Source organism: Oculina patagonica, chromosome 7, assembly GCF_052425735.1.
Source record: "Oculina patagonica isolate OP01 chromosome 7, crgOcupat, whole genome shotgun sequence".
NCBI lineage: Eukaryota > Metazoa > Cnidaria > Anthozoa > Scleractinia > Oculinidae > Oculina > Oculina patagonica.
In genome coordinates this window covers 683,468-710,737 of record NC_135764.1, presented here as the reverse complement: position 1 = coordinate 710,737, position 27,270 = coordinate 683,468, and the positions used below count along the sequence as shown (strand labels likewise).

The window sequence follows — 27,270 nt, the reverse complement described above, 5'->3', positions numbered from 1 at the left end:
CAGTCGCTGTTTAGGGCCATGTGACATAAGGCAATTTTCCTTGCAGCCTAAAACGCAACGATTCTCTTTTAGGGTTGAAACCCTGAGTACAAATGTGATGGTGTTACAGTATACGCATTTAAACGAGACATCGCCGTCCATAATCCATCTTGATCTTCCACGGTCGTAACTATCCTTGTTTATTTTAGGATTAGTTTTGCTTCTCAATTTTTTTTTTCACCTAAGAAAACTTATTTTGAGGTTTCGTTGATGTTGAAAACAGCTCTTTAAGGAGTATAAATTGAGCAAGCTGACAAATGTTTGGAACTGCCTTATTAAAGCTGATACAACTTTTCCCCCGCCTAGAGAAAGTAACAATACCCCCACCTCCTCCACCTCTGCCCCGCCCCACCTCTTGCTTCATTATGGAAACCGGAATTAAGGAAATTCCTCAGTATTGAAATGCGCACCCCGTACTGCGCATAATTTTACGCGTGATAGAGAGTCTATTTTCAGTTCTATTTCGATGGAATGACCTTAAGGGCTGACATACATGTATATTACAATGAAATCTAAGTTGTGCTGTTCAGGACCGGCAGTTTTTAAAAGAGTTTCAATCACTGCTAGAAAACGGGTCTAGCGTTTAGTGAAAATGTTGTTTTTCCGAGTCGCAATTTGAGCAAAACTTTCATCTAAAAGAAACCTCAGCCCAGGACAGCCAGCTGGCTCAGAAGAGATGACGTCAGGGCCGCCTGTCCCTCAAAGCCGGGGGGGAATAGGGCACGAGGATCAGGTGGTTCTGGGAACAAATGATTTGAATGATTAGAATTTGATAAGCAAGATTTCAAATTTCCTTTGTTAAAATCTAGCCAATCATAATGTAGATATATCCCCCAGAGCCACCTGCTCCTTGTGCAAAGGCCCCGGCGGCTTAAAGGGACGGGCGGCACTGGGGACATGAAGAAGAGAAATGACGCGTGAACTCGATCTATCTGGTAATCCAAAATGGGGGAAGGACGTTGCTACAAGAATATTTTAACCAACCAGCGCGACCTATTATGTGGCTTGTTTCAGAGTCAAAGCTCTCGCGAGCGACCACCTCGGGAATTGGAAAAAGTGGTCGTAACTGTAGCTTGTAGCAGCCTCGTCGCCAGACCAATCCGCGCTATGCAAGTGAGCCGAGGAGGCCTAGAACCGAGCAAACTCTCCCGACCAACTTGGCGGGTGACGTCACATCCAAATTCGCCTGGGACGACTGGGACGAGGTTAAGCCGATAATTTACGAGAAGGAGCTCTCGTAAGTGACCACATGCTGAAACAATAGAGGCTGGTCGCTTACCAGAGCTTTCAACATAAAGCCTTTTCCCTCGGTCTCGGTTAACACTGTTTCTATACCTGTATATCATCTCGAAATTTTATTTCAGATATCTTTATGAACCAACATAATTAGGCAATGCTGTATGATGGTAACTGTGATCAAGTTGTGCATACTTTCAGTAAAGTGTTGACTAACACGGATCACAATCTTTGACTGGTCCCTTACGAAAGCTTAAAAAAAGGAAAAGACCTGGGTACTAATTTTCAAAGATGTTCGCGGTCGCTTACGGAAGCGGACGTTTACGCTGTTTACGGGAACTTTTAACGGGATTATATTTCAGGCCCCGTCCACACTAACCCGGGTAAATTTGAAAACGCATCTTTTTTTCTCCGGATAGGCCAACCGTCCACACTGAAACGGCGTTTTCGGTGACCGAAAACGGAGCTTTTCAAAAACGCTTTCCAAAGTGGAGCAATTTGAAAACGCACTAGTGTGGACGGCGAAAACGGAGCTTTTCGAAAACGATGACGTCAAATTGTCATGTGATCTCTGTCAGTTAGCTTTACAATAGCTCTGTGCATTCGTTGCAACGCTGCATGCGATGAAGCGTATCGTTTTCAAATTTATCCGGATTAATTAGGGTTTCATTATGGATAGCTGGTCGCTTCCAAGCCAGAGTGGCAACAAAGAGAGCTTTGTCTTTAAGCTTTGTCCTTACCTTTACATTGTCATTTCATTCCAAGAAGTAAATTTGATAAAAAGCGAGCTGCGACTGTTGCAAAGTTGTTCCAAACTGTGTGGAGACAACGTTTCAAGTATTTATTTCAAATAGAACAAATAAAACGTATCTACCTTAGGTGACCTCGAAACTGTCGTGGAAATAATTGACCCACAGTTTCTTTGGCAGAGAAACACAAGAAACATGTCTTATTTATACTATAATAAGTTAAACCTAAGCACTAAAAACATCCAATATAAATTTTAGCTGGCATCTATATAAAACGGTCGGTTGAAAGCTTCAATTCAAGCCATCTCTTCAGTCAATTCTTCAGACCGTTCAAGTCCTTGATACATTTAGATTAAACTATTAAAAAAAGGCGACTACGTGTGTCCGCATTATTTAGCATTTTCTGAAAATACGACAAGACAATTTCAATAAAAGCTGTTCATTCCTGCATTGTATCATAATATCAAACTTGGCAAATTAGTTGTGAGATTCCATCCACTAAGTGTGCGCAGTTCAGTTATGTTGCACACTAAGCTTTTCACTCAGTGCTACACTAGCGAATAATTCAATAAGAAAAGTTCTCATTCCTTGTGCTTAGTACTCCTTTTATCATCGCTTCTTCTTCGTCTTCAAGATCCAGGTCATCAGGAAGACTTGCAGGCGGCTCGCTCACTGGAACAGACCCGCCAAGGAATTTTCTCAGTTTATCAAAATGAAATAAATGACCGCGAGTCTTGTACGCAAACGAGGCGTACAGCAGTCCGCCTATACCGACAGCGCAGACAGACATGAGAGCCAACAGACCGAAATGTTCAGGCTTTGGAAGAGCTATGACAAGGAAGAACATGAGAAGGCTTAGGACTGAGTTGAACGAGTTCTGCATCCCGGCTACAATTCCTCTCTCTTGTTCGACTACAGCTTCTTGAAACAGCTGTGAGATGGCGAGGTCAGATAGCCACAGCCCTAAGCGAGACGTGACGATTCCTGCTAGGAGCAGGCTTATGGATATGTAAGAGAAACTGTTGCTTGTAGTGGGCGTAGCGGTTGTATTTGAGCTGCAGTTTCGGTTTGATGATGGAAAGGCACTTGAACTGAACAGTAAAACACTGGTTTTAGTTGGAGAAATCACTGCTGTTGTTGGTAATGGCGTTGTTCCATTTGTAACGGTGACTAATGATGACTTTATCAGCGTCGAAGTTGGGCGTACAGTGGAATTAACAGAGACATTAACAGAAGAAAATGATGTCATGTTTTGCAAATTTGAGGGACGTAGGATAGGGAGCGACTTATTTGAAGGCACTTGACTCATACACTGTGGAGTTGGTGTCGATGGTATATGGTCAGATGACTTGCACTGAGGCAAGGAAACTTGTCCTGAATTTCTCGGTAACAAGAAGAACGGGGAACCTGGTGCGAAAACTGCGGCGACACACAAGAGAAGACAGGAAAATTGGATCGACATGGAGAATAACCCACAACGAACAACACCAACGGCATTTCTTAAACGGGGGAAAACAAACGTCGCTAAAACGCCAAACAACGAACCGACGCCTCGAACAATACTCAGGATCGACTCACTTAGACACTGCGTGTACGCATAGCCTGTTGTTATGGCTCCAAAAGAAATCACTGTAAAATACAGCGAGGCCAGAGCCAACCCAGGTCGGGCCACAGGCTGCCTAAAATAAATATGCCAGCCAGTTTTGAAAGTAAGGATCCTTTTCTTAAACCGCGCGTAGAGACTTGGCTTTCGTAGTTTTTGGCGGGGGGCTCTGGTACTGACTGCAGGGACTAAAGACTCGCTCCCAGTTTGTCCCCTTCCAGGGTCGTCATTTTCCATCCAATCCAAGCGCTCCCTGGAGCCTCGAGGTTCCTCAGGAGACAGATCCACTGAAGAGCCATCTTCAGCGTCATCTTCGTGTCGGGTATCGAACACCTTATTGGACAATGCGGACACGGACTGGAAGACTTTCCATAAAAGGAAGTACTCTCCAAAAACCGACACCACATTCCAGCCTGCAAGGAAAAGGACCCCAGCCACTTTGGAGATGTACGTCATAATCTGACCAACAAGAATTGGCGCCAGAATCTTGCAACAAAGATCAATTCTTCTTAAAATAGCGTTTGTACCTGAAAAAAAGAACGTTAAAGCTGAGTGAAATCATATCGTTTTCTTTTAAAAAAAGCACCATCAAATTCAAGGTCGATTTAGCCTTACCGTATTTACTCGAATAAGCGCCGCGGCGCTATTAAATTTTTCGTGTCTCGTGCGGCGCTTTTCGAGGGCGGCGCTATTTAATTTGGACGCCATAAAATTTAATCTTTTACAGTATTGATAGCGTCTTTTGATTGTCAGTCTTCGTCTCTTGCTGAAGAAAGAAGTGCGCTAGCTGTCTTGGCAATGTTCATGGCCATCACAACATTTACAGAGCTGCGTATTGCAAGAATGTTGGATAGAAGAACTAATGAGCGAGTGGTAAAACAATAACATTGAACTGCAAAACATCGCTTTTGATGAAAAAGAAATTTACAAGTTTGTTTTAGAGTTGCTTTGTAGTGCTGCTACTAGTTAAACGGAATTCCTCAAATAAGCGCCGCATCGGGACTGCGGCGCTTATTCGGGGGCTGCGCTTATTATCTTTTTTGTCCCAAATGCGGCGCTTATTCGGGGGCGGCGCTTATTCGAGTAAATACGGTATGTACAGAGTAGACTTATTTTGGCTTGTCAAACAATGGGGAGGAAAGACTGCGTAATCAAAGGTTGCATGACGAGAAAAACGAACGTCTACGAAGAGTGCATTAATGGCACTATTTAGGGAATAACACTCAGATAAACACCCTGTTTCTGTCCCCTTTTTTCATTTTTCACTGGGCAATTCTTTTGAGGGAAAAGAGTAACTTGTCATGGATAGCAGGACCCTTCAGATATAAACGGTAAACTTGCTGTAAGAAGTGTAGAGAAAAATGAAAAATGTTTGTAACTGTGTCCACATCCTACGCTGGGTAAATATCAATCATTATTCCGTGGCAAAGGTTTTTAAGATATAACATGCATTGTGATTGGTTAATAGCCTAGGTCAGATTTTCTTCAAGGCCCACTGGCCCCCTTGTGATGCTAATACTTGGCTGGCTGCAAAACGTCAGCAACAGTATAACAAAGAGAACCATAAAAATGTCTCATTAATTCTTACTACCTTGGGGCCATACTGCAAGAATATCATCCATGGCCTTTCTTGTAAATATTTTCTTTCACCTGGTCTGTACCAGAAAGACCTTAGGTGATATTCTCCCAATCTGGTCCCTGCACTCGGTTAATAAAAAGCAAGTGATGAACATTTCATTTCCCCTCAAATTACTAATATACAGTCAACTCTCGCCTTGCGGCACTCCACTATTACAGACAAAATCTAGATCCCCTGCGAAAGCTAAAAGGTTTGACTGAAAAGGACTCCCGCTGTTATGGACTCTCGCTATTACGGAATTACGGACAATTTCAAGGTACCAACATACCAGTTTTTATTGTTTTGACTCTTGATAAAGCGGACACCATGAACTTCTCATATAACATAACTACGTAAAACTGCAGTCTGTCGTTTTTTATATGTAAAAACGCAATTTAAAAGGCTTCTGGATTATTTATTTTTGCATCAATTTCTTCAGTAACTGTACAAAAGACTGCTTTTACTTCAGCATAGCCTTTTCCTGCCAGACTCCTTCAGCCCTCACCCTACATTTCCAACGACAGCTTGGCAGTTTCACCACTGTTAATAAGTTTGTCAAGGTCTATATTATTTAACCTACGTTAACAGCACTTTTCTTCCTTACACCTTGCTATTACGGACTCTCGCTATTACAGACACAAAATGATGCCCCGAGCGTGTCCGCTATAACGAGAGTTGACTGTACATGTAAGGTCAAGATGAAAACAGAAGCTCATGAGAATAAGGCAAATGATCATAGGGAATGCAACATATATCCTGCCCGTGATATTTACACCAAGGAAGCTTACTTACTTGCCAAGAGTGATTTATCTGAGCCTGCAATAACTACTACCCAGTCCTTCTCTACAGCAATTTTTGTGCCGACACTTGACAAATCTGCTACTGAGCCAACGATGATGATGACAGCTTCCAGTAACGTGATGAAGGGATGCTGGATATGCTGCTCCAATTCCAACATTATCAACAGCAAAACTCCACAGATGATAACAGCAACATTTTGAATGATTAAGGAGATTTGAGCCACTAAACCAAAAAATGTCCAAATAAGCACTAGATTGTTCACTCCTATTTTGTTTGAGTGCAAAAGAAATCTAAAAAAATTGGCATACACAAAAGAAAATGAATTTGCAGCACAAGGGTGTTTGGAGGGGAGTTGATAAGATAACAAAAAGGAGACTGTGAGCATTCTAAATCATCTCAACATAAATAAACTCAGAATTCAAGCCAACCCTTTAAGCCCTGATAGTGCCATTTGGCACATGAGGTCATAACTTGGTCAATATTTGTCCGATCAATTTGAATTTTTGCCACCAAAATTCCCTTGGAAAGATCTGCATTTTGAAAACATAAAATTTCTCCTCCTCCTGTTTGTGACTTGATTGACCACCAGTATAATTTTTGATTTTTTTTTTCATGATACCACAGGCGGCCCAGGCTCTCTCGTTAATTATTTGCAACGTAAAAAACCCGGTCAGGGCGCGCAGAAATTCCCCTCCCTAGTGCTAGGCGTGTGCGACGAGACATCCCTGCGACTCTCATGTGGGTCAGTTTAGTTAAAAAAATGTTATGGTATTGTAGTAATTATAGTAAAAGTGTAGTAATGAAAGCATAAAAGAAAAAAAGTATTTGGTATAGCTTTTCCCTCTCTGGGAATATGTCTTTTCGTCGCACACGCCTAGCACTGTAGGGAGGGGTAGAATGTTCATTTGTCGCTCGTCTGCCTCGGGTTTTTAAACTTTGAATCGGCGTTTGTCCCTCCCCACTCCACTGGGCGGTTCTTGTCGATGTGATTCGCAGCGGCTGTTTAGTCGTTAAAACCGGGCGGCGATCGGCCTTGTCAACTATATTTGACCGAGGCTGGATGGCGAGCGACTCCTGGAAATACGAGAAATTGGAAAAATTCTGGGCCGGTCGGGACGGCGGCGTTGGAGCTGCATGCCTTGTCTTTTCTTTGGTATTAGTAGGGGGCGTCGCGGCGTGAGGAATCGTCCCAAACCCCTCAAATCACACAATAACAGACAATAAAATGGTGTGATCTTTATTTATAGACTTACAGTTTATTGTAATTTAGGAACGAAAGATCTCAAATCGTCATTGGCATATTTTTCGCGCTGGTCGAACGACACACGTTGCAAAAATACGAGAGAGCCTGGGCCGCCTGTGATGATACGTATGTTAGATGCAACATAACTGAAATTAACCACAACACTGAGAGCTGCACAATAAGCTATAGTTTAAGGGTCTACCTACTACCGGGTATATACGGAGATACACACATTTTTAAACCTTTTTTCTTTTTACATTTTAAAGCCATTTCTTTCAAGGCCATTACTTTTTTTATTATTTGTTGACATGTTTTATGAACTATTTGGATCAATACCTTTCAAATGGTGTATCATACATGGACATCCATTTAATATTTCTTGATTTAGGAAAATAGACCAGTCGCCTCGGGACTTAAAGGGTTAAAAGTTCTTGTTTTTGATATATTTTTAACCATGTTTGTAAATAAAGTGTTCATTAGTTCATTCATTTATTGATTCATCCATTCATTTATTCATCAAAAGCTGACAATCAAGTAAAAGGTTCAGCTTTTTCTGACATGTATTAATGGCTCTAAATAGAGTATTTTTTTATAATCATTATTTGCACCAAAAAAATGAGTGGTGAAGATGTATGTGCATGTACCTTTCAGTCGAGGATTAGCATCAACCCAGTCTCCAACCAATGGACCAAAAATAATGATTGACAATGTGCTTACAAGTTGATAAATGGCTGTCAAACGTAATGATCCCGGGGTAAGTTCAACAAGATACAGTCCAATAGCAAAATGCCACATGCGATCTCCCTACAAAAAGCAACAATACATTATGAGTAAGCGTATCAACCTGACTCAAGGAAACTGCTACTATTAACTCAAATTGTCATTTGTAAATCCCATTTTCTGAGCCAAAACTTTGCCCAAATCCCATTCCCAGCCTATTGTTTTCCCTAATTCTTCTCAAATCCCAGTCTCAGTTGCATTGTTTTTTGGTTGTGATTCCCAGTCCCAGTGACCCATTTTCCTTTTTTCCAGTGAAAATTTACCCAAATCCCAGTTACCATTCTTCCCCTTCAGGCCCTTCTTCATTGGCCAAAAGCCTGCCATGTGATCTGCAAATAACTGCCAACGAATAATGGTCTCCTTTTCTTCGGTAACCGAAAAAAAACTCAGTACTATTTTTCTTTTTATCTTTTCATTACATGTATGCAATACCATTTGTAACTGGAATGCAAATAAAGTGTTGTTGTTGTTGTTGTTATTTTCTTCACTTGCTCTTAAGATGCCGAAACTACCACCAGCATGCTCATTTATAGTGTTGTGGCACATGGAAATCAGACACTATGACCATGCTGGTAGCGTATGTTAAAATATAAGACTTAAATTAGTGGCTTTATTGCTTTCAATATCACTGAGGACTGCATGTTTTCCCAATTCCAAAGAAAGATATTTGCTTTTGACCGAATGAAGTCTGTGAATTCTGAAATATATATTAAAGAGCACCAAGAAAGAAACGATCAGGAATACAAAAGCAAACATCTTGTATAAAGGTTTAGCTCAAAGAACGTTCACAGAATCGTAAACAACAACTTACCCAAGCGGAGAACGCATGACTGATACACACAAGACTCAATGGTGAAACTTGACAACACTTGCCTGCAGGTCTTTCTGTGTGCGTAACAAAAAAAGGATCGAAGATCGTTTAAAGTGTCTAAAGACTCTTAAAGGCTTAAAAAGACGGTCAAGAACGTTATAAAGTGATAAAATATGGAACGAACCTAGCCTTAGGACTTAATATAAAAAAATATTGTCTCGCTAAATTCCTACACCGGTGACAGCAGCTTACCGACTTGTTGTCGACTCGTTCTGATCCCTGCATCTGGTCTCTCCCTGGCTTCTATTAGCGACTCCTCGCTCTGCCCTTCTTGCATGGCTCGCTAGACAAAACGAAAGGCAGACTAAGTGCAAATTTGCACTGGAAAAATGAAGCCAAGCAATAATATCCTTTGTGCAGCACTCGTGATTTTGATGCAGGTTACAAATATATATTTTGGTCAGCGTACAACATACCGGTAGGAACGTCATGTATGGGGAACATACCCCAACACTTACTCTATTCTTGTTCTCTTCTCTACTCCTTGATTACTCTGATCTTTATTCTCTACTCCTTTTTCTCTGGTTGCTTTTGTCTCTAGTTGCTTTTTCTCTGTGCTTGTTCTCCTTTTTCTCTTTCTTTTCCCCCTTTTTCTCTAGTGCTTTCTTTCTCTTTCCCAATTTCTCTTTCTTTTCTCTCTCTCTTTTCTCTGCTTTATTCTCTCTCCTTCTCTCTTCTCTATCTTTTCTAGTCTTCTCTCTTTATTCTCATCTTTCTCTCTTCTCATCTCTTCTCTTCTATCTTTCTCTCTCTCAGTCTTTCTTCTCTTTCTCCTCTCTCTCTCTCTTGCTCTCTCTTGTCTCCTTTCTCTCTTGCTCTCTTGTCTCTATCTTCTCTTCTTCATTACTCTGCCGCTTGTCTCTCTTCTTCTCTACTCTCTCTCTTTATTCTCTACCAGCTTGTCTCCCTCCTCTTTCTCTGCTTTCTCTCCCTCTCTCTCGCCTTGTCTCTACTCTCTTGCTCTAGGTGCTCATCTCCCTTTCTCTGCTATCTCTACTTCTCTCCTTCTTCTCCGCTTGCTCTGGCTCCTCTCTCTGCCCTCTCTTTCCTCTTTCCCTTTCCTCCTCTCCCCTTCCTTCTCTTCCTTTTCTTTCTCTTCCTCTTCCTTGCTTTTCTTCGCTTCGGCCTCGTCTTTTTCTTCCCTCTTTTTTCCGGGTTCTGTGTCTTGTTTCCTCTTCTCTGTGGGTCGTTTTCGGTCTCTCGCGGGGGTCGCTCCGGTCTCCTCTCGTCTCGTTTCTTCGTTTCTCTCTTTCTTTTTTGGGCCCGGGGGGGGCCCCCCCCTCCGTACCTCCTCTTTTCGCCTCCACCCTTCGTTTCCCCTGCTGAGCCTGCGTTTTGGGCTTCCCCGGGGGCGCGGTGCGCGCCTTCTCCCCCCTCTCCCCCCTCTTTCCTTTCCCTCCTTCCTCCTCCGTCCCTGCTCCTCCCCCCTTCTCTTGTTTCGAGGGGTGGGGCCGGCGGCAAACGAGCTGTACCCTACCCTATCTTCTCCTTCCATCTCCTTCCTACATCCTACTGCATATCATCCTATCCTCCACCTAACTTAACTTTCCTCATCTCCCTATCATCTCCTTCCAATCACTTTACCCTATCTGACAACCCACAAGGAATTACTTCGCTCTATTATACCCCCTCTCCATCGCTAAATGCACCTATACATAAAACTGGAACTCGAATACCTAATCAAGCTCCCAAAAGGCATCCACACCTATACTCATATACTAGCAACAAGTACATAACACCTAGAACATGCGAGTAGAGTACTGAACAGAGTACATACCTAACGAGAACCTAGTGGGGGGCCTGGCAGGGGCCACTGGTCACCTGGTTCACCTAGGTGGACAGAGTAATCCTGCACTGGGGCAGGCTGGTGGGAGACCTAGTGGGCGGACTAGGTATGCGAGTGAGGGCAAAGAGTACACACCTAGAGTAATCAGCACCTAGAGTACATCAGCACCTAGAGTCTGAGGCAACCAGAGTATAGTACCTAGAGTACATCACACCTAGGACATGGGCACCAGGTACATCAGTCCTAGAGTACATCAGCAGTGGTAAGAGCAACCAGAGAAATAGACCTAGGTATCAGCGAGTAGAGTACATGAAGCAGCCAGAGTACATGGCACCTAGAGTACATCAAGTGGTGAGTACATGAGCAACAGAGTACATCAAGGACCTAGAGTACATCAAGGACCTAGAGTGAGTAGAGGAGAGTACATCAATAGTATAGTGCTAATTATATATTGGGGACATAATGTTCCCCATACATAACGTCCCTACCAACATACCTCTTGGGGAAGACTGGGGTAGAGTAAAATTACGTCGATGCTTGGACTGGATTCATGGTTAAGACTCACGGATTGTAAAATATCGCGCCGAAGTTACATGAAGTCGCCGCGATATCGCGGTGATAAAATCGCCATGAAATCGCCGCAAGTTTGCACACGTGAAAACTAGCGGCGATAAAATCACCGCGAGTCGCAGGAGTTTCGAACCTGTTCGAAACTTGATGCAACTTCGGTGCGACAAAAATTGCATTGCGGAGTTGCGCGACAAAAATCGCCTGTATAAACGGGGCTTAAGAGTCTTGGTATAACCCTGACCGCGCTTTTTCTGTCTGTTCACAGGGTATCTTTCAGGGTGGATTCCTTTATAATAAATATCTTTACTTGTATTAAATTATATCCACTCGCAGTACCGAATCTGTTCTTCTTAGATTTTTTTTTCTGAGCGAAGTTCATTATGCAATTTTTATTTTTCAAAGACCAGAGAACGAGGACGAGATTGAGTACGAGTACGTCTTTCAAATCTTTTGCTTATTATTTCCATGTTCATGGTTTGGGGAGCAGGGATGGTGCAATGGTGAGAGCGCTCGCCGCCCACCAATGGTTTCCCGGGTTCGTTGTGGGTTGAGTTGGTTCTCGTCCTTGCACAGAGGGTTTTTTTTCGGGTCCTTTCGGTTTTCCTCCTTCCACAAAAACCAACGCTTTTAACCAATTCGATCTGGAAACATTGGACGAAAAGCCGCTCCGTGGATGTACCGCTCTAAATTCCTATTTATTTTTTCATGTAGTTTTTTGGGAGGGGTTCGGCGGTCTTGGTTCTTGACAGGTCGATTTCTCTGATCTTTTCTATGCATCAAACTCAGCACAATCATAATTGATATATATTTTTTAACAGAGGGGGTATATAGTTTTGCTTTTTATAAAGACACAAACAAGGCTTAGAAAATTTCAAAACTACGATGAGTTTGAAAATGAAAGTAACAAATATTACTCATATTAGCATTTTTGAAATTGCATGCTTGTAAAACCTTAACAGTTGTCATGCATTCTAGAATAGAAGTAAAAAAGTCACAATTAACTTACATTTGCATAACAATACAGCAAGTGAGACCCATAAACGAGACAGATTTTGAAATAAGCTGGAAAACACCTGAATTTTATTCACTGTAACTTCAAGCTTATATGTAAGCAAACAAACCGTTTTAAAACTGACGGAAAGGAACTACATAAACAACTGCTTTTAGTTTTTATACTTTGCCCTAATGGTCGTTAAGCAATCATCCCTGCTGTTGCTAATGTCGACATTCTGCTTTTAAGCTCTTTTTATTGCTAGCCTAAGGACAGGTTTTGAAAAGAAATATGAAATTAATTATTGATCAGTCACTTGGTAGGTGTAATTATTCAAATCTTTGGTTATCAGAGAAAGGGACGTGTCTTTCGCGCGACTCGACTTCTCATTTTGGGACTGAAGGGTTTGATTCCAGGAAACTATAACATAACAGGTTATCTAGGCTTAGAGGTACAACGTGGATTTTCAGATATATAGTAAGTGTAAGCGCAGTCTTTTGTTTTGCAGTGTTTTACATAAGAGGCAGTCCCAGTTCGCTCATAAGTTAAAGTGTCTTAACACGGCTGCAAGAGGCTTCTTAAAAGGGGCTCAAACTTAATCTAATATTTACAGCCGTCTTAACATTTAAGTTACTGCGATTCTTTATAAACTGAACTTTTTGACAGAATTTCGATCCTGATCCTTTTTCATTTACATTTATTTTATCGGTTTTCTTTGCATCATAGGGCTGGCTCAGTCGAGGCGTCTTCGCTAAGTTGTTCGCTTTTATAAACAATTACTGTAAGCTATCCGTATTGAAAATTTTTCTTCTTCTTTCGATCGTCCTGAATCAATTTTCGGCACCAATTATCCGCAATTCACATTTCGGCATTTTTTAGGTTAATTCTGAGGTCTAATTCCAAATCTTCGAAGAAGTACGGAGATTTTCGTCAATCTTCACAAACCGATTTAAGATAAGCGCGACGTAACCGTACTGTCGAAGCTGTACAATTTTGTATAGGGCGGGCGCTTATGATCACGCCCGACTACTAATGTAACTATTTCACTAGCTTAGAAGCGTACGCAGGAGAGATTGTTATCAACGAGCCCGCAATTTGTGATTATGCTCATCGGCCGAAATGAGCGCGCTTGATTCTCGTTTATGAGCAAGCCTTGTCACGTTTTGTTGTAAGAACATGCACACTAAAAGCATTATTCGTGCATAGTCAGCATTACTTTAATTTTGATTTTCGAAATAAAGGTAGAGGTGCGTCACTTGGGTGAGTGGATAAAAGATACAAGGCAAAACGTTGCGCAAAGCCGTTCTCGTTAGCGCGTAATTTTAGAAAAGTGTTAAGACGTCTATACATCATCAGTGTTAAAGCTTTTACAAAATGACCAAGAATGACGTGTAAACGTTTTTAACTGCCGAAATTTAAAATTTGTTTAAGTTGCGACCTGTTAAGTACAAATGGAGCATTTTTTTGAAGTGAAAAACTTCAGTCGTATTTTGGTAAACTCAGCATATGTTTGCCTTCAAAACAGTTCAATTATAACCGTGAAGACACCAATCAAGTGCGCAAAGATTTTTTTCCTCAAGATTCCCGAACTGAAACTTGGGCAGTCTAAGCCATTTATGTTTCATTTCGCCCTGAGATATCAAACTTGAAGAAATCAAGGGAGAGGTAGTTTTATCCCATACTCTCTTGATAAAACGTAGAACCGGGTTTTTTTTAAATAGTCAAGTGCAATTAGCGTTCGCTTCTGTTATGTTTTCTAGAGCGGAAAACTCTGCTCTTTGGGCCACCTTATCTTAAAATGCTGTGAAAATTTAGTATTGATTCGGAGTGAAGTTCTATTAACGTGACCGACTTACTAAGCACAAAAAACTGAATAGATTTGTTTTTACATGCATTCAATGTGCGCGGAAAATCCGGCATCCACATTGTTATTCACAGGTTTTGGGGCCATTTAAACAGATTTTTGAATATGTACCAAACACTCTAACATTTGATTCTGAAGAGTAAGTCAGAAAATGTTAAAAAAAAAAACATTTAAAAACATACTTTATCAAGGTTTTAAACATAATTATTTTACAAATTTGAAAATGTTATAGAAGCCAAATGATTTTCACAATTAAATGACATTTACAATACAATAGAGCGAGTAGGTTATTTCTGACACAAACTGAAAAACACCTTTATTTACTGTTTCCTCAACTGTACGAAAGCAAATAAATCATTTTAAAACGGAGAGGGGTTTAGGACACCGTTTATCGTCGCAAGTGTCCTCAGCCAAATTTGGGTACCAAAAATTCACAACACAAAAATAATGCTTTTAGTGACATGGCTTGCTCATAAACAAGAATCAAGCGCGTTCATTTCGTCCAATGAGCATAATCACAAATTGCAAAAGCAAAAGATAAATGCTGACCCCGACGTGATTCGAACACGCAGCCTTCTGATCTGGAGTCAGACGCGCTACCATTGCGCCACGGAGTCAATTATATCTTCTTCTTTTTTTACAATTTAAGTTTTCATATGGGGGATGCGTCGTTTATACAGGGAGTGGGGTGGCGCATTATTGTGATTTTTATCGATGTTCTTATTGGTTGCTTCGCTTTTCCTGTCATTTTTCTCACAGCACTTCTTTGTCATATCTGACAAACTGCTGCTGGTCATCGAGAATCAGCAAGCTCTTTGGCTGACTGCATATCACTTGCAACAGCAATTTACTCCCCGACGTGATTCGACACGCAACCTTCTGATCTGGAGTCAGACGCGCTACCATTGCGCCACGGAGTCAATTATATCTTTCTGCTTTTTACCATTTAAGTTTTGTTTTATTCAGTAGAGAGATGCGTCGTTTATAACAGGGAGTGAGGTGGCGCATTAAATTTGTAAGGTTGAATCGATATCATTATTCGTTGCTTCGCAATTTCCCTGTCAAATTTAGATATCAAAAATGCACAACACAATAACTCGTAATGCTTTTAATTTAATGTGTCATTATAACAAAACTTGAAATGGCTTGGTCATAAACGAGAATCAAGCGCGCTCATTTCGGCTGACTAGCATAATCACAAATTGCAACAGCAAAAATATATAAACTGACCCCGACGTGATTCGAACACGCAGCCTTCTGATCTGGAGTCAGACGCGCTACCATTGCGACACGGAGTCAATTATATCTTCAGCTTTTTTACAAATTAAGTTTTTGTATTATCAAGGGAGATGAGTCGTTTATAAAAGGGAGTGGGGTGGTGCATGCATTAAATTTGCGAGGTTTAATCGATGTTCTTATTGGTTGCTTCGCAATTTCCCTGTCAAATTTAGATATCAAAAATGCTTTTATGTGTCATAATAACAAACTTACATTGCTTCCTCACGGTCAGCGCGCTCATTTCGGCCGATGACCTAATCGCAAATTAAACAGCAAAAAATAAATCCTGACCCCGACGTGATTCGAACACGCAGCCTTCTGATCTGGAGTCAGACGCGCTACCATTGCGCCACGGAGTCAACTGTAACTCAGTTCAAGATTTGTATTATTAAGAGAGAGGCGTCGTTTATAACAATGAGTGGCCGAAATGGCGTGGCACGCTAAAACAAACAGGGCATAAGCGATACAACTTTTGTTGTATTGTCTAAAGAAGGTAAACAATGTGCTTGGTGATTATTTTTAGTTTTCTTGATTCAAACATTTACTTTAGTACTGTTTAGGCTTCAGAAGAAGGGAGAAAGAAGAAGGGCGAGTATTCGAGGGGCAAGGACTGCGTGTGTAGCGTTTATTTCAAATATAATGCCTTTTACAGTATTTCAAGGGCAATACTCCCTATATAGTGGATCTTTCAGGGAGCTTTTGCTCGAAAGGTGTACCCTTTCAGGCTGTTTGGATCTCGGGGAGGGGGCCGAATAAAACAATATTTGGACTACCTGAGTACCCCCTGGGCATTAACCGACCTTAACCTGTTTAGAAACAGAGCTCTGGGAATGAAACAGGATTGAACATTTGAAAGTCCTGAAAGTCGTACTCGTTACTATTGACTGGTTTATATAGCTTGCTTGATGCTAAACAAGGCAAAAAGGCGTTGTAAAAAGCACCTTGACTTAAGGTTTTCAATTAACATGTTAACTGTCGCTCAAATGGCCAGTCACTGAATGTAATCATTCGCACGGAATATTTGAAAAAATTGAAAGGTTTCTTATGAACAGCTGATTTGAAATTTGTAAAGGGAAACAATATAGATTTGGAAGATCATGCCCTCGTGTGCAAACTGAATGTAATCATTCGCACGGAATATTTGAAAAAAAGTTGTTAGGTCTCTTATTAACAGCTGATTTAAATTTAAAGGAAAGCAATATAGATTTGGAAAATCATGTCCTCGTGTGCAAACTTTCAACAGATGCCAATATGTGTTTATATTAGAAGGCTTGACAGTGTTTGGCAGGTTCAAGGACAACAAAACATGATTTCCAAACATGTCATTGGTAAACAGACAGGCAGCATAAATTGAAAGTATCCAACCTGTAAATTTGAATAATCCAACTCACTGAGTCATCAAACAAGGACAGTATTTTGACCGGTAAATTTTAAGGCAATGTTATAGCTAACAGAGTCCTTAGAGAGGTTAAGCATGACGTTTATTTTTCCCGCAAACGGCAAAAATTCAACTTCTGCCGTCTGCCGTTTGGCGTTCGTACGCAGAAATGAGTAGTTTTGTGTTTGTCGTGAATGTGGGATTTTTCCCCTTATTTTTATGAGGGATTAATTTTAGAATTCATAAAAAGGTAACAAAATTTAAGGCAAGCTCGCGTTTAGCGTTTGCCGTATAACGTAATGCTTAATCTCTCTCTTATCTAGTTGCCAGAGCTTGATCTTACGTTTGTTTGGGTGATGTCACACGAGCAGTGGTTTACAAAATTTAAAATAATTAAATTTAAGAAGCAATATTTTCTGCCTCGGGAGGAAGTCCTGATAATAATACGAAACAAATCAGTATAAGTTTACGGTCAAAATCACAAAAAATAACTCAAATCATATATACCATACGTAAATCGAGGATTTTTAAAAAAAAATATTACTTCGTGCCTAAACTTATGTGTACATGGGTGTTTAAGTAGTGGCGTATGCAAAAGTCGGCTTTTTTTCACAAAGTGGTTTCATATTTATTTAATATTCAGAGTTGCTAATTTTGACGTCTCACACAGGTGCTTTATTCATAATGGACAAGAAAAGTGTTCAATTTGTATTCAGCACACATATGTTAATTATAGATATGTCATTTTAATTACTTGTGGGATATGTTTAAAATTTTATCAACTCAAGAACCGCAGAGTCGTAGTCAGTGGTAGTTTTAGATGTTCCTTTAGGTGCCTAAATTTTATTTGTTTACGAACAGGCCAATATAGGCAACTTAATTCGTGAATCATGAAAATGCATATATTCTGAATGTATGCTTTGGTTGTTTGTTGACGTCATAACTGTAATTAAAACTTTCTTTTAGGGAAGATCGTTTTCTGAACGAAGGGGTTTCTTGACAACACACGGCAGAAGTTGAAGTCAGGTTAACAAGATTGTAGACGGGATTGTTTTCAACGTCTCACCATGAACGACACCCAACAAAGAATGACACAGCTTTCGTTCAAACTCAAGACTAGGGAACCTTGGTTGGTTGGAATTGAGTCCACGGTCTATCTCGTAGTGTTATTGACCGCCCTCCTGGGAAATATCTTGTTAACGGTGGCATTTTATAAGACGAGAACGCTCAGAAAACCTGAAAATTACTACTTGATATCCCTAGCAGCCACGGATATCCTCCATTCAGTTGTCTGTATGTCTCTCACACTTGTGGTACTCATTCAAGGGACATGGCCGTTTGGAGATTTCCTTTGTCAGCTTCAAGGGAGTTTGATTTCAATTTGTGCGACTGTTTCGTTTTTCACATTGGCATTGATCGCCATAAACCGATATGTGAAGATTGTAAAGTCTGCAAGCCTTTACCAAAGAGTATTTAGCACGAGGAATATCTTTTTATCCATAGTGATATGTTGGATCTTTGTTGCTTTTGTTACGCTTGTTACTTTTTCCTTTCATGGAACGGTGTTTCTGTTTCATACTGGAAAGGGCTTCTGCTGGGTGGAATTATACTTCACAGACAGCATGGGAATATACAGTGCCTGCATTTATACATTCAACATTTCTCTCGGATATTCATCCACGTTTTTCAGTTATTATAAAGTTTTCAAAAAAATCCGCGCTCATTTTAATCAAGTTGCAGGTTCTTCTCTTCATAGCGACAGCTCGACTGCATTTGCTGAAGAAGTCAGAGTAACAGTCATGTTATTCGTTACTTTAGTCGCATATCTAATTTGTTTTATCCCTTCAAATATTATGGACTTGTACGAGGTCGTTGGTGGCTATTACACGCTTCCAAGACAAGCTTATTTTTTTAGCAGCTTTACACTTGCTAGTGGCAGTGCTATAAATCCACTTATTTATGGTTTAATGAAGAGAGAATTTCGAGATGCCTATAAAGGTGTACTAAGTTGTAAAAAAGTTTAAAAACATTTGACATGTGTGGGGAAAGTCACAAGCGATGGTTAAAAACATTATAGTGCAACATAGCTAATCAGTAATGCAATTAAGGCTTGCAGTAATTTTATATGGTACTTCCGAAGACAGATAATGACAGTAAACTTAACGCTCGAGTCAAAATTTAAAGAGGCGGCTTGCTTTAATCTAAGAATCTTTTGATAGCAATCGGAATAATCTAGCTGTTATTCTTCACGGCCATTATGCTTGATGAGTGGCTCACTCTGTGCTTCAATTCAACTCCGAAGGCAGACGTCAGATTAGTTAGATCTGAATAAGTCTTTTAATTGCAAATGTGACTCGCTAATTGAAATATTTATCAGAAGGTATCTACAAGTAGATCATGTATACATGTAAGTCATTAAAATTAAAGCTCTGTGGTTGTATTCTACTTGATTTCTAATGAAATTAAAAAAAAACTGGCTCCATTTGTGTCAGTTTTGCAACAGGACGAGAAATCGAACGATTGTTGATTTAGTATAACATAACTATAAATAAGAATTTAAATGCGCGATTCGACGCATTCTCTTCCAGACTGCATTTATTTTTATTGTTTTTTTTTTTATATATATTGGCCTTTCAGTCGAAATCCGTTTTTTTCGAGCTCTCAATTTCTCGAGCCACCCGATAACTCGAGCCAAACTTTGTTGCACTGTATTAGCTTCGCTCAAACGAACATTGCAATTTTTACCTTCGAGCTCCGAAACAATAATCGTTTTTCTTGGAGGTTCTAGAAAAAAAATATTGGAATTACACTGTAGATACGTTAGATATCACATCGAAGCGTTGAATAGCATTAATCTTTGTATTTATCAGAAAATACTTTAAAAGTACTCGCAATCGATGTAAATTAGAGTTCGTTTTCTAATATCCGGAGCCCTACATTCTAATTATCGATTCCTGTTTACTAATTCTTCTTTTCAATAGAATCACCTGCAATGATTATCCAATGATTTTCAGACTTGCCGCAGGTTATTTGTCTTCTGCAAGGTTCACAAACAACTGATCTAACAAATGGGAATTTTAATACATTTTTGTTATGAACTTTGCCTAAAAATTGCTCAGTGCAATCGATTACCCTTTTTTATGTCAATTTTGAGAAGTATCTGTAAAATATCACGCAGTTGATGATTTCACACCGTCTGAACTTTAAATCTAATGAATTTTATTGTCTTTCCTGAGGCATGAGCCAGGTTTAAGAAAAAAAAAGCTACTTTTTTAACCTCAAAATAGAGTGGTTTTCGGCCTGTATGTAAAAGTCATATACATGTTTTACATGCACCTTTTTTCTGTTAGAAAATTGCTCCTTTGTTACAACGGCTAACAAAATATTACTTAAGGGACGTTGCACCAAATACAACCTAAATATGTTACTCAGTTTACAGTGAATTCTACTTGCTGGGTCCTTGCTGTAAAGGTCGGGACACACTAGGCGACAAGTCGCTGCAACACGTCGCGGCGACAAGTTGCTGCGACATGTCGCCTCGTGTGACATCGATGACCTATCGATGACCGGCTGGCCTAGTCACATCATCTTACAGATGTAAAAAAGAGTTTTGTGAACAAACTGAACCTCTTAAAGAGGAGTTCGTTCTTAAGGAGAGAAGCCCTTCTGGATTTGTATTATAAGGTCATCCTGCCGGCAGTTCTTTATGGTCTTGTCGTCTGGGGCGGTTGTGTTAATGCAGAGCAACTAAATTCTTTGGAAGTGCTCCATTGTAGGGCGGCCAGAGTGATTTACAACCTGCCCCGCGATATGCCATCCGCTGAAGTCTACCAGTATACGAAATGGAACACACTAAACTACTTATACAAACTCCGGATAATTAAACTAATTTACAGGGTGGTAAACGGTGAAGCACCAGCCGCATTGTCACACCTAGCGAAAAAAGCCAGGATTTCTTACAGCCTCAGAAGAAACAATAACATCGTGGTCCCTAGATTTAATTCATACTTTGTAAAAAATTCAATTGAACATAGGGGGGCCATCCTATGGAATGCTGTTTCGTCGTATAATACAGGATCCCAATTTTCGGTTTTCTATCGAAAAGTGAAAAATGACAATTATATTAAAGTGCTACTATGACCAAAATTTTTTTTTTCTTTTCGTCTTTTTCTTCATTTGTCTCTAACCGCGCTTTTCGGCTTACCTTGAATGCCTCGCCCCCCTCACGTCTGTCCCTCATACGCAATGTCCGTGACTCTCCATCTCCCTTCCGCTGGTTCTCGCCCCCTCCCTCCCCCCTCCCCCTTCTCTCCCCTCCTCTCCTCTCCCTCCTCCTTCCTCTCCTCCCCCGTCTGCCTCGTCCGCGGGGGCCCCTGGCCGCTCGGCACTCTTTGTGGCGTCGGCTCCGGGGGCTGGTCGGTGGCGACCGACTGTTCCTGTGTCGCGGGGGCCCCCTGTGTCTTGTGCGGTCCTCACCCTCTCTTCTCGGTGTCTCGCCTCCGTGCACTCTCTGCGGTCGTGCGCCCACTTTCTGTGTTCGTTGTCACTGCGGGGATCCTCCGAGGGTGCGGTGGTTTGTGTCTGTGTGTCCGGGAACTGATCTTGGATAGTCTCTTTGGCGGCAGCCCCGAGTCGCGGAAAGTGGTCTTCCAATTCGGCTATTTGGCGGTTCTATTTAATGTAGTACTTCACGAGAGAAAGGGAAGGAAATGGATATAATACCACTTTAAGGAGCTTAATTTCAATGCTCAGTCGGTTCAGTCGCTCCCTAGGCATTACAATGACTTTAAATGTTACTGATTGTTATGTAATTAATTATTTTTATAGTAGATACGATCCAATTTAGTATATAAGCATTTAGTTGTAATTTAGAAATCTATTAGTTTATTAGTATTTTGTAATATTAAGTATAATACACGACCCCACAAGCATTGTGCTTTAAACCCTATCGTGTGTAAATAAAGGTTTTGATGATGATGATGATGATGACATGGTGCATTCGTGCGAAAATCTATGTTGCTACGACAGAATTTTGTCGCTGCGATAAGTCGCAGGAATTCAAACTGGTTTGAATTCGTGCGACACATCGCAGCAACGAAATGAGCGATTGCAGCGTTGTCGTAGCGTGTGTACACGTCTGCGACAAGTCGTTGCGACAAAATATAAATTAACCAATGAGAGAGCGTCATGTATTTTTGCCATATTAAATTGGAAAACTAGTCACATTCCCACTCTCAAAATTCGCTGTGTGCGCAACGAACAAGCGCTTTGTCGCAGCGACTTGTTTTGAAGTAGTACACAAGCGGAGCGACTTGTCGCAGAGACCTGTCGCTGCGATTTGTCGCCTATTGTGTCCCGACCTTAAATGAAACATGAAATCTTAATAGGTACTTTGTCGCAAATTTCAAATTTTAATATGAATTTCGAGATTAGCATTTCATAAAAGGTTCTTTCGTCAATTTAACTATATTTTCGTCGAGACCATTCAAATTGAATTTGAATGGACTTTCTTTCCATAAGTAAATGGCAAACTGTCATAAATTTTATAAATGCTTAAACTGATATCCTTGCTTTTATTGTCCTATTTTCCCGGGTATTTTCTATTAGAAAATATGAGTTCAAAGTTATCTTCCAATTTCTTCGACTAACCATAAATATACTGAACTATGACCCTCTGTCACAATGGCTCACGAAATATTTTTTGTGAGAACGATGCACTCAATACAGTCTATGTTATTAAATAAAACATGAAATCTTAGAGGTACTTTGTCGCTTTTGTCAAATTTTGTGGTGTTAAAAAAGACATTTTAATGAATTTCGGGATTTGCAAAACAAAATAGGTAAAAAAAAACAAAATAGGTTAAAATATGTTAAAATAGGTTCTCTCGTCAATTTAATTATATCACCGGCATGAGAAGGCCATCCAAATTGTCATTTTGAATGGCGTTTCTTTCCAGTAGCAAATGGGAACTGTCATAAATTTTTAATGCTCAACCTGATATCCTTGTTTTTGTTGTGCATTTTGTCTGTTGTCTCAAAACGAACACTTTTAAGAGAAGATAAGATAAGATAAGATAAAATTTTAGAACTTCCTTTTTGAAAGCAAGATGGTTACCTCGACAGACATCACAATTTGTAGAAAGCAAGACTTTTAAAAAAATAATTATTTCTAGTTCAAACTAGTTGCGATGAATGATACGCAAGAACAACTTTCACAGCTTGCACTGGAACTCAAGCAACGAGAACATTGGTTGGTTGGTATCGAGTCCACGGTCTATTTGGCAGTCATATTGACCGCCTTGTTGGGAAATATCGTGTTGTTTCCAGCAGTTTACAAGATAAATACGATAAGAAGTCGTCAAAATTTCTACTTGTTATCACTAGCAGCCACAGATATCCTCAATGCAGTTGTCTGTATGCCTCTCACACTTTTGGTGCTTATACAAGGAACATGGCCGTTTGGAGATTTCATTTGTCAGTTGCAGGGAAGTCTGATTTCAATTTCTGCTACCGTTTCGCTGCTCACATTGGGAACGATCGCCATTAACCGTTATGTGAAGATCGTTAGGTCCGCGAGCCTTTACCAGAAGATATTTAGCAAACGAAATATTTTGATATCCATCGCGATAACTTGGATCGCCACTACTTTCTTGATGCTCAGTACATTTTCCTTCCGTAAAACAGTGTTTCATTTCCATCCGGGAAAGTGTATGTGCTGGTTGCAAATTAATCTCAAAGACAGGGTGGGGCTGTATGGTCAGTGCCTCTATGCCATAACGGTATCTATAACGTTTACTGCAATCATGTTCAGTTATTGTAAAGTGTTTCGAAAAGTTCGTGCTCACTTTGCTCAAGTCGCAAACTCTTCTATTCACAATGACAGTTCAGTAGCTTTTGCTGAGGAAGTCAAAATAACGACAATGTTATTTGCAACAATACTTGCATTTTTAATTTGTTGGGTTCCGTCAGTCATCATTGATTTTTATGAGATGATAACTGGTTATTACACGCTACCAAGGCAAGTTTATTTTCTCAACATCTTTACATTTGCGAGCAGCAGTGCCGTAAATCCTCTGATTTATGGCTTGATGAAAAGAGAGTTTAAAGAAGCCTATAAAAAGGTAGTTTGCTGTAGAGACGATTAATATTAATTTATTTCTAAGACTATAGCTACGTATTTGTATTTTAAACATATAGCCATTTTATTTGAACAGAAGAACCTACGGCTACAGACAGGTGTTAAAGAGCTTTTCGTAAGGATGTAAGCTGCAAAAATAACTTATTTGTATATTTTTTTCAACTGCGGGGATTCACTGTATTTTAACAATATATCATCTGAATATCAAGAAAATTAAAAGTCTTGCTGTATAAACTGGACTTACTACAAAACACTGTGTACACCTAACTGCAATAAGGTTGTCATAGAAAAAAGAAAAAGTCAACTAGGAATTAATTATAAGCGCATGCATGAAATTTAATCGTACAAAAAAGGAGTCAAAATACAAATAAATTAATTTATCTTGTTACATCATAAAAAGTGGACTCAATGTGTACATATTAAAACTCGTGAGTTTTCTGTAAATGCTACCAGTTATGAAACTACGCTAATTAATTCCTATTTACCTTTTTCCTTTTTCTTTTTTCTATGACAACTTTATTGCAATTAGGTGTATACGGCATAAAGTCTTATTTTATATAATAAGATTATATGGTATAAAGGTCGGTTGAAAAACAACTTCTTCAGTCTTTGGTCATTTTTAATAACATTTCCTAATAATAAATTGCATGCGACACTTTAAAGATGCACAAGTGACAATAAGTAAATATAGAACTTGTATGGTTGGTTTCCGACCAGATGTGTTCATTTTACCCAGTTTAAATTTCTTAAGTTAACGTTGTATTGAAAAGAAAATGTTAAACATAATTTGCTTAGAAAATCAATGACAAAATTAAAGTTTGCTTTACACCGAATAATATCTAATCGTCCCCGTGTCCCTGATCTGGTTAAGCAAAGCGAGTTTCCAATTTTAATTTAATTTTTTTACATACACCACTGAGAGCAGAAGTACATGATGAGAGTAATCATTTTAAGATTTCGGATAATTGTACTGCACCGCGGCCTCGGCTCATATCCTCATATTTCCCGCTCCCCAGTTTTCCTACGTGCTTGTGTACACGAATACAACAAAAGCCTCTGCAGTAGTTAGAGTGCTCGCTATAAAGTACATATATAAAATATGTAATTCTGTCGCTATTGAATTAAACCAATGGGAACTTTACAGCTAATTTTCTCTCTAATGGTTAGCGCGCTCCACTCCGAGTCGAACGGCCCGGGTTCGAGTCCTGGCCGGGGCGCTGCGTTGTGTTTTTGGGCAAGACACTTTACTCTCAGAGTGACTTTCTCCACCCAGGTGTATAAATGGGTACCGGCGAATTAACTGCTGGGGGTTAATCTCTGCGATGGACTGGCATCCCATCCAGGGGAGAGTAGCAATACTCTCAGTCGCTTAATGCTACGGAAACCGGATAAGCTCCGGCTATATGGGCCACTTTGGTCGGACACAGACTTTACCTTTTTTACCCCACCCCCCCCCCTCAAAAAAGAAGAAACCCTTAACACCCTCAAAAGGGTCAAAAGAGTTGTAATTGAAAAAAAAAAAAGGTAAAGAGGCGACTAGGTGGTTAATAAAGAAACCTTTTCATAGAACAGACAATTTACTCCAACGATAACTCTCTTTCATATCTTTTCGTTTCACTGTGATTAAAGAAAGCGGTCGGAGATCGCCAGAGAGCGACGGGGTATTAATGAAAGATTTACCAAGCTACGGTAAATTTTTTTTTCTTTATTTTCTCCAATAGGTAATCTATACTGTTCTCGTAAATACATCTGGCAATAAACCACAAAGTTGCGTAATCTCATCCAATATCTCAACAGTCACATTGACAAAAAAAAGACAAATCTAAAATCCTGCATGCAGCCGTCTCTTTTTATATTTTCTGGGAAACAGGAGAAGGCTACACGCAGGCTAATTCGAAATTTAATCATGCAAATGAGAGAAACTGATCCGAGATAACATAAGAAAGCAATCCAAGGTCTATCAATATGAATATTTTATGATGTGATCCAGTTTTAAATTTTCTTTTTTATGCAACTTAGTAACAGGTTTCCGCATCAAATCACCCAGAGAATTGTTGCATCAGATTTTTTTTATTAAATTCGCGTGAAATATCTACAGGATCTGTTTTTGGATGCATTCAGTGAAACTTTAAGTCATGTTTAATTACATCTGTTTTATCTTTACTTTTGTAACATCTTCATCTTCGTAAGTAAAAGCATCCTACGGTTTATACAAACAAAATGATTAAAAAATCTCTATTTACAACAAAGTACTGTTTTGTAGCCTTCTTTAAATTCTCTTTTCATTAATCCATAAATCAGAGGATTTATAGCACTGCTACTTTGATATGTAAAAACGTTAAACACATAGGCTTGCCTTGGAAGTGTATGATACTGACCGTAAAAATCAATGATAACTGAGGGACTCCAACAGATGAAAAATGCAACCACCGTTGCAAATAACATTGTCGTTATTTTGACTTCCTCAGCAAAAGCTACTGAACTGTCATTGTAGAGAGAAGAGTTTGCAACTTGAATAAAATGCGCTCGGATTTTCTTAAACACTTTATAGTAGCTAAAAACAATCGTAGAAAATGCTACAGTAATAACAAAAGCATAAAGAGACGAAATATACAGTCCTATGTTGTCTGCGAGACTGAGGTTAAAAAAGCATAAGCTCTTTCCTGGGTGGTAATAAAAAACTGTATTGCTCAAAGAAAATGCACAAGTCACGAAAGAAATCGTGATAATCCATGTTATCACGATGGATATCACAACATTTCTTTTACTAAATATTTTCCGGTAAAGGCTCGCAGACCTAACGATCTTCACATAACGATTAATGGCGATCGTCCCCAATGTGAGCAGTGAAATACTGGCACAAATCGCCATCAAACTTCCTTGCAACTGACAAACGAAATCTCCAAACGGCCATGTTCCTTGTACAAGTGCCACAAGTGTGAGAGGCATACAGACAGCTGCATTGAGGATATCCGTGGCTGCTAGTGATACCAAGAAATAGTTTTGCGAACTTCGAAGTGTTCTTACTTTGTAAACTGCCAAGCTCAACAAGATATTTCCCCAAAAGGCGGTCGCTATAAGTACAATATAGACGGTGGACTCGATTCCGACCAACCAGCTCTCTCTATTCTTTAGTGACTGCGCGAGCAGGGCCAGTTTTTCGTTCGCAGTGTCGTTCATATTTGTTTAAATTCGAAGTTCAGGATGGAATTCAAGGAATTGTTACTGCAGTGAACGTTCATGAACGTTTCTTTGTGAATGAATCAGTGTTTTTTTTTTAAACGACACCAGAAACATACTGCAGTAGAAAAGGTTGCGCGCTTAT

General features: G+C 39.9%; 4 protein-coding genes and 3 non-coding genes across 10 annotated transcripts; 2 read left to right on the top strand and 5 right to left on the bottom strand.

The window, feature by feature from the left end:
• Nucleotides 1–1,687: 1,687 nt before the first annotated feature.
• LOC144660107 (ferroportin-like) lies at nt 1,688–9,308 on the bottom strand. Its single transcript, XM_078520665.1, has 5 exons — nt 9,133–9,308; nt 8,881–8,954; nt 7,934–8,093; nt 6,038–6,268; nt 1,688–4,154 (listed from the first exon to the last, which is right to left on the bottom strand). Exons 1-5 carry the CDS (start codon nt 9,215–9,217, stop codon nt 2,590–2,592), a joined length of 2,115 nt encoding a protein of 704 aa, XP_078376791.1. The 5' UTR covers nt 9,218–9,308; the 3' UTR covers nt 1,688–2,589.
• A 3,318-nt stretch (nt 9,309–12,626) lies between these two features.
• Nucleotides 12,627–19,596, top strand: LOC144660800 (orexin receptor type 2-like). 4 transcript variants are annotated; one of them, XM_078521524.1, is made up of 2 exons: nt 12,627–12,764; nt 17,774–19,596. In XM_078521524.1, exon 2 carries the CDS (start codon nt 17,875–17,877, stop codon nt 18,829–18,831), a length of 957 nt encoding a protein of 318 aa, XP_078377650.1. In that variant the 5' UTR covers nt 12,627–12,764; nt 17,774–17,874; the 3' UTR covers nt 18,832–19,596. The 4 variants fall into 4 exon arrangements, with proteins under 4 accessions (XP_078377650.1, XP_078377652.1, XP_078377653.1 ...); XM_078521526.1 differs by lacking the exon at nt 12,627–12,764 and adding an exon at nt 15,704–15,922; XM_078521527.1 differs by lacking the exon at nt 12,627–12,764 and adding an exon at nt 16,833–16,852.
• On the bottom strand, nt 14,697–14,768 carry Trnaw-cca (transfer RNA tryptophan (anticodon CCA)). The gene has a single exon. It is a non-coding gene; the product is annotated as a tRNA-Trp (tRNA).
• Nucleotides 15,378–15,449, bottom strand: Trnaw-cca (transfer RNA tryptophan (anticodon CCA)). Its single transcript has one exon. It is a non-coding gene; the product is annotated as a tRNA-Trp (tRNA).
• On the bottom strand, nt 15,717–15,788 carry Trnaw-cca (transfer RNA tryptophan (anticodon CCA)). The gene has a single exon. It is a non-coding gene; the product is annotated as a tRNA-Trp (tRNA).
• Nucleotides 19,597–22,919: 3,323 nt separating the features above from the next.
• On the top strand, nt 22,920–24,761 carry LOC144660812 (galanin receptor type 1-like). Its single transcript, XM_078521540.1, has 2 exons — nt 22,920–24,200; nt 24,475–24,761. Exon 1 carries the CDS (start codon nt 22,996–22,998, stop codon nt 23,950–23,952), a length of 957 nt encoding a protein of 318 aa, XP_078377666.1. The 5' UTR covers nt 22,920–22,995; the 3' UTR covers nt 23,953–24,200; nt 24,475–24,761.
• Nucleotides 24,762–26,104: 1,343 nt separating this feature from the next.
• On the bottom strand, nt 26,105–27,270 carry LOC144661506 (melatonin receptor type 1A-like). Its single transcript, XM_078522287.1, has one exon. The coding sequence runs from the start codon at nt 27,123–27,125 to the stop codon at nt 26,181–26,183; it is 945 nt and encodes a 314-aa protein (XP_078378413.1). The 5' UTR covers nt 27,126–27,270; the 3' UTR covers nt 26,105–26,180.

Coding starts and splice junctions, on each gene's coding strand:
- LOC144660107 (XM_078520665.1), bottom strand. CDS start 9,217: ATGCAAGAAGGGCAGAGCGAGGAGTCGCTAATAGAAGCCAGGGAGAGA. Junction 6,269..7,933: donor TGCTAATCCTCGACTGAAAG/GTACATGCACAT, acceptor TTTTTGGTTTAG/TGGCTCAAATCTCCTTAATC. Junction 4,155..6,037: donor AGATAAATCACTCTTGGCAA/GTAAGTAAGCTT, acceptor TCTTTTTTTCAG/GTACAAACGCTATTTTAAGA.
- LOC144660800 (XM_078521524.1), top strand. CDS start 17,875: ATGAACGACACCCAACAAAGAATGACACAGCTTTCGTTCAAACTCAAG.
- LOC144660812 (XM_078521540.1), top strand. CDS start 22,996: ATGAATGATACGCAAGAACAACTTTCACAGCTTGCACTGGAACTCAAG.
- LOC144661506 (XM_078522287.1), bottom strand. CDS start 27,125: ATGAACGACACTGCGAACGAAAAACTGGCCCTGCTCGCGCAGTCACTA.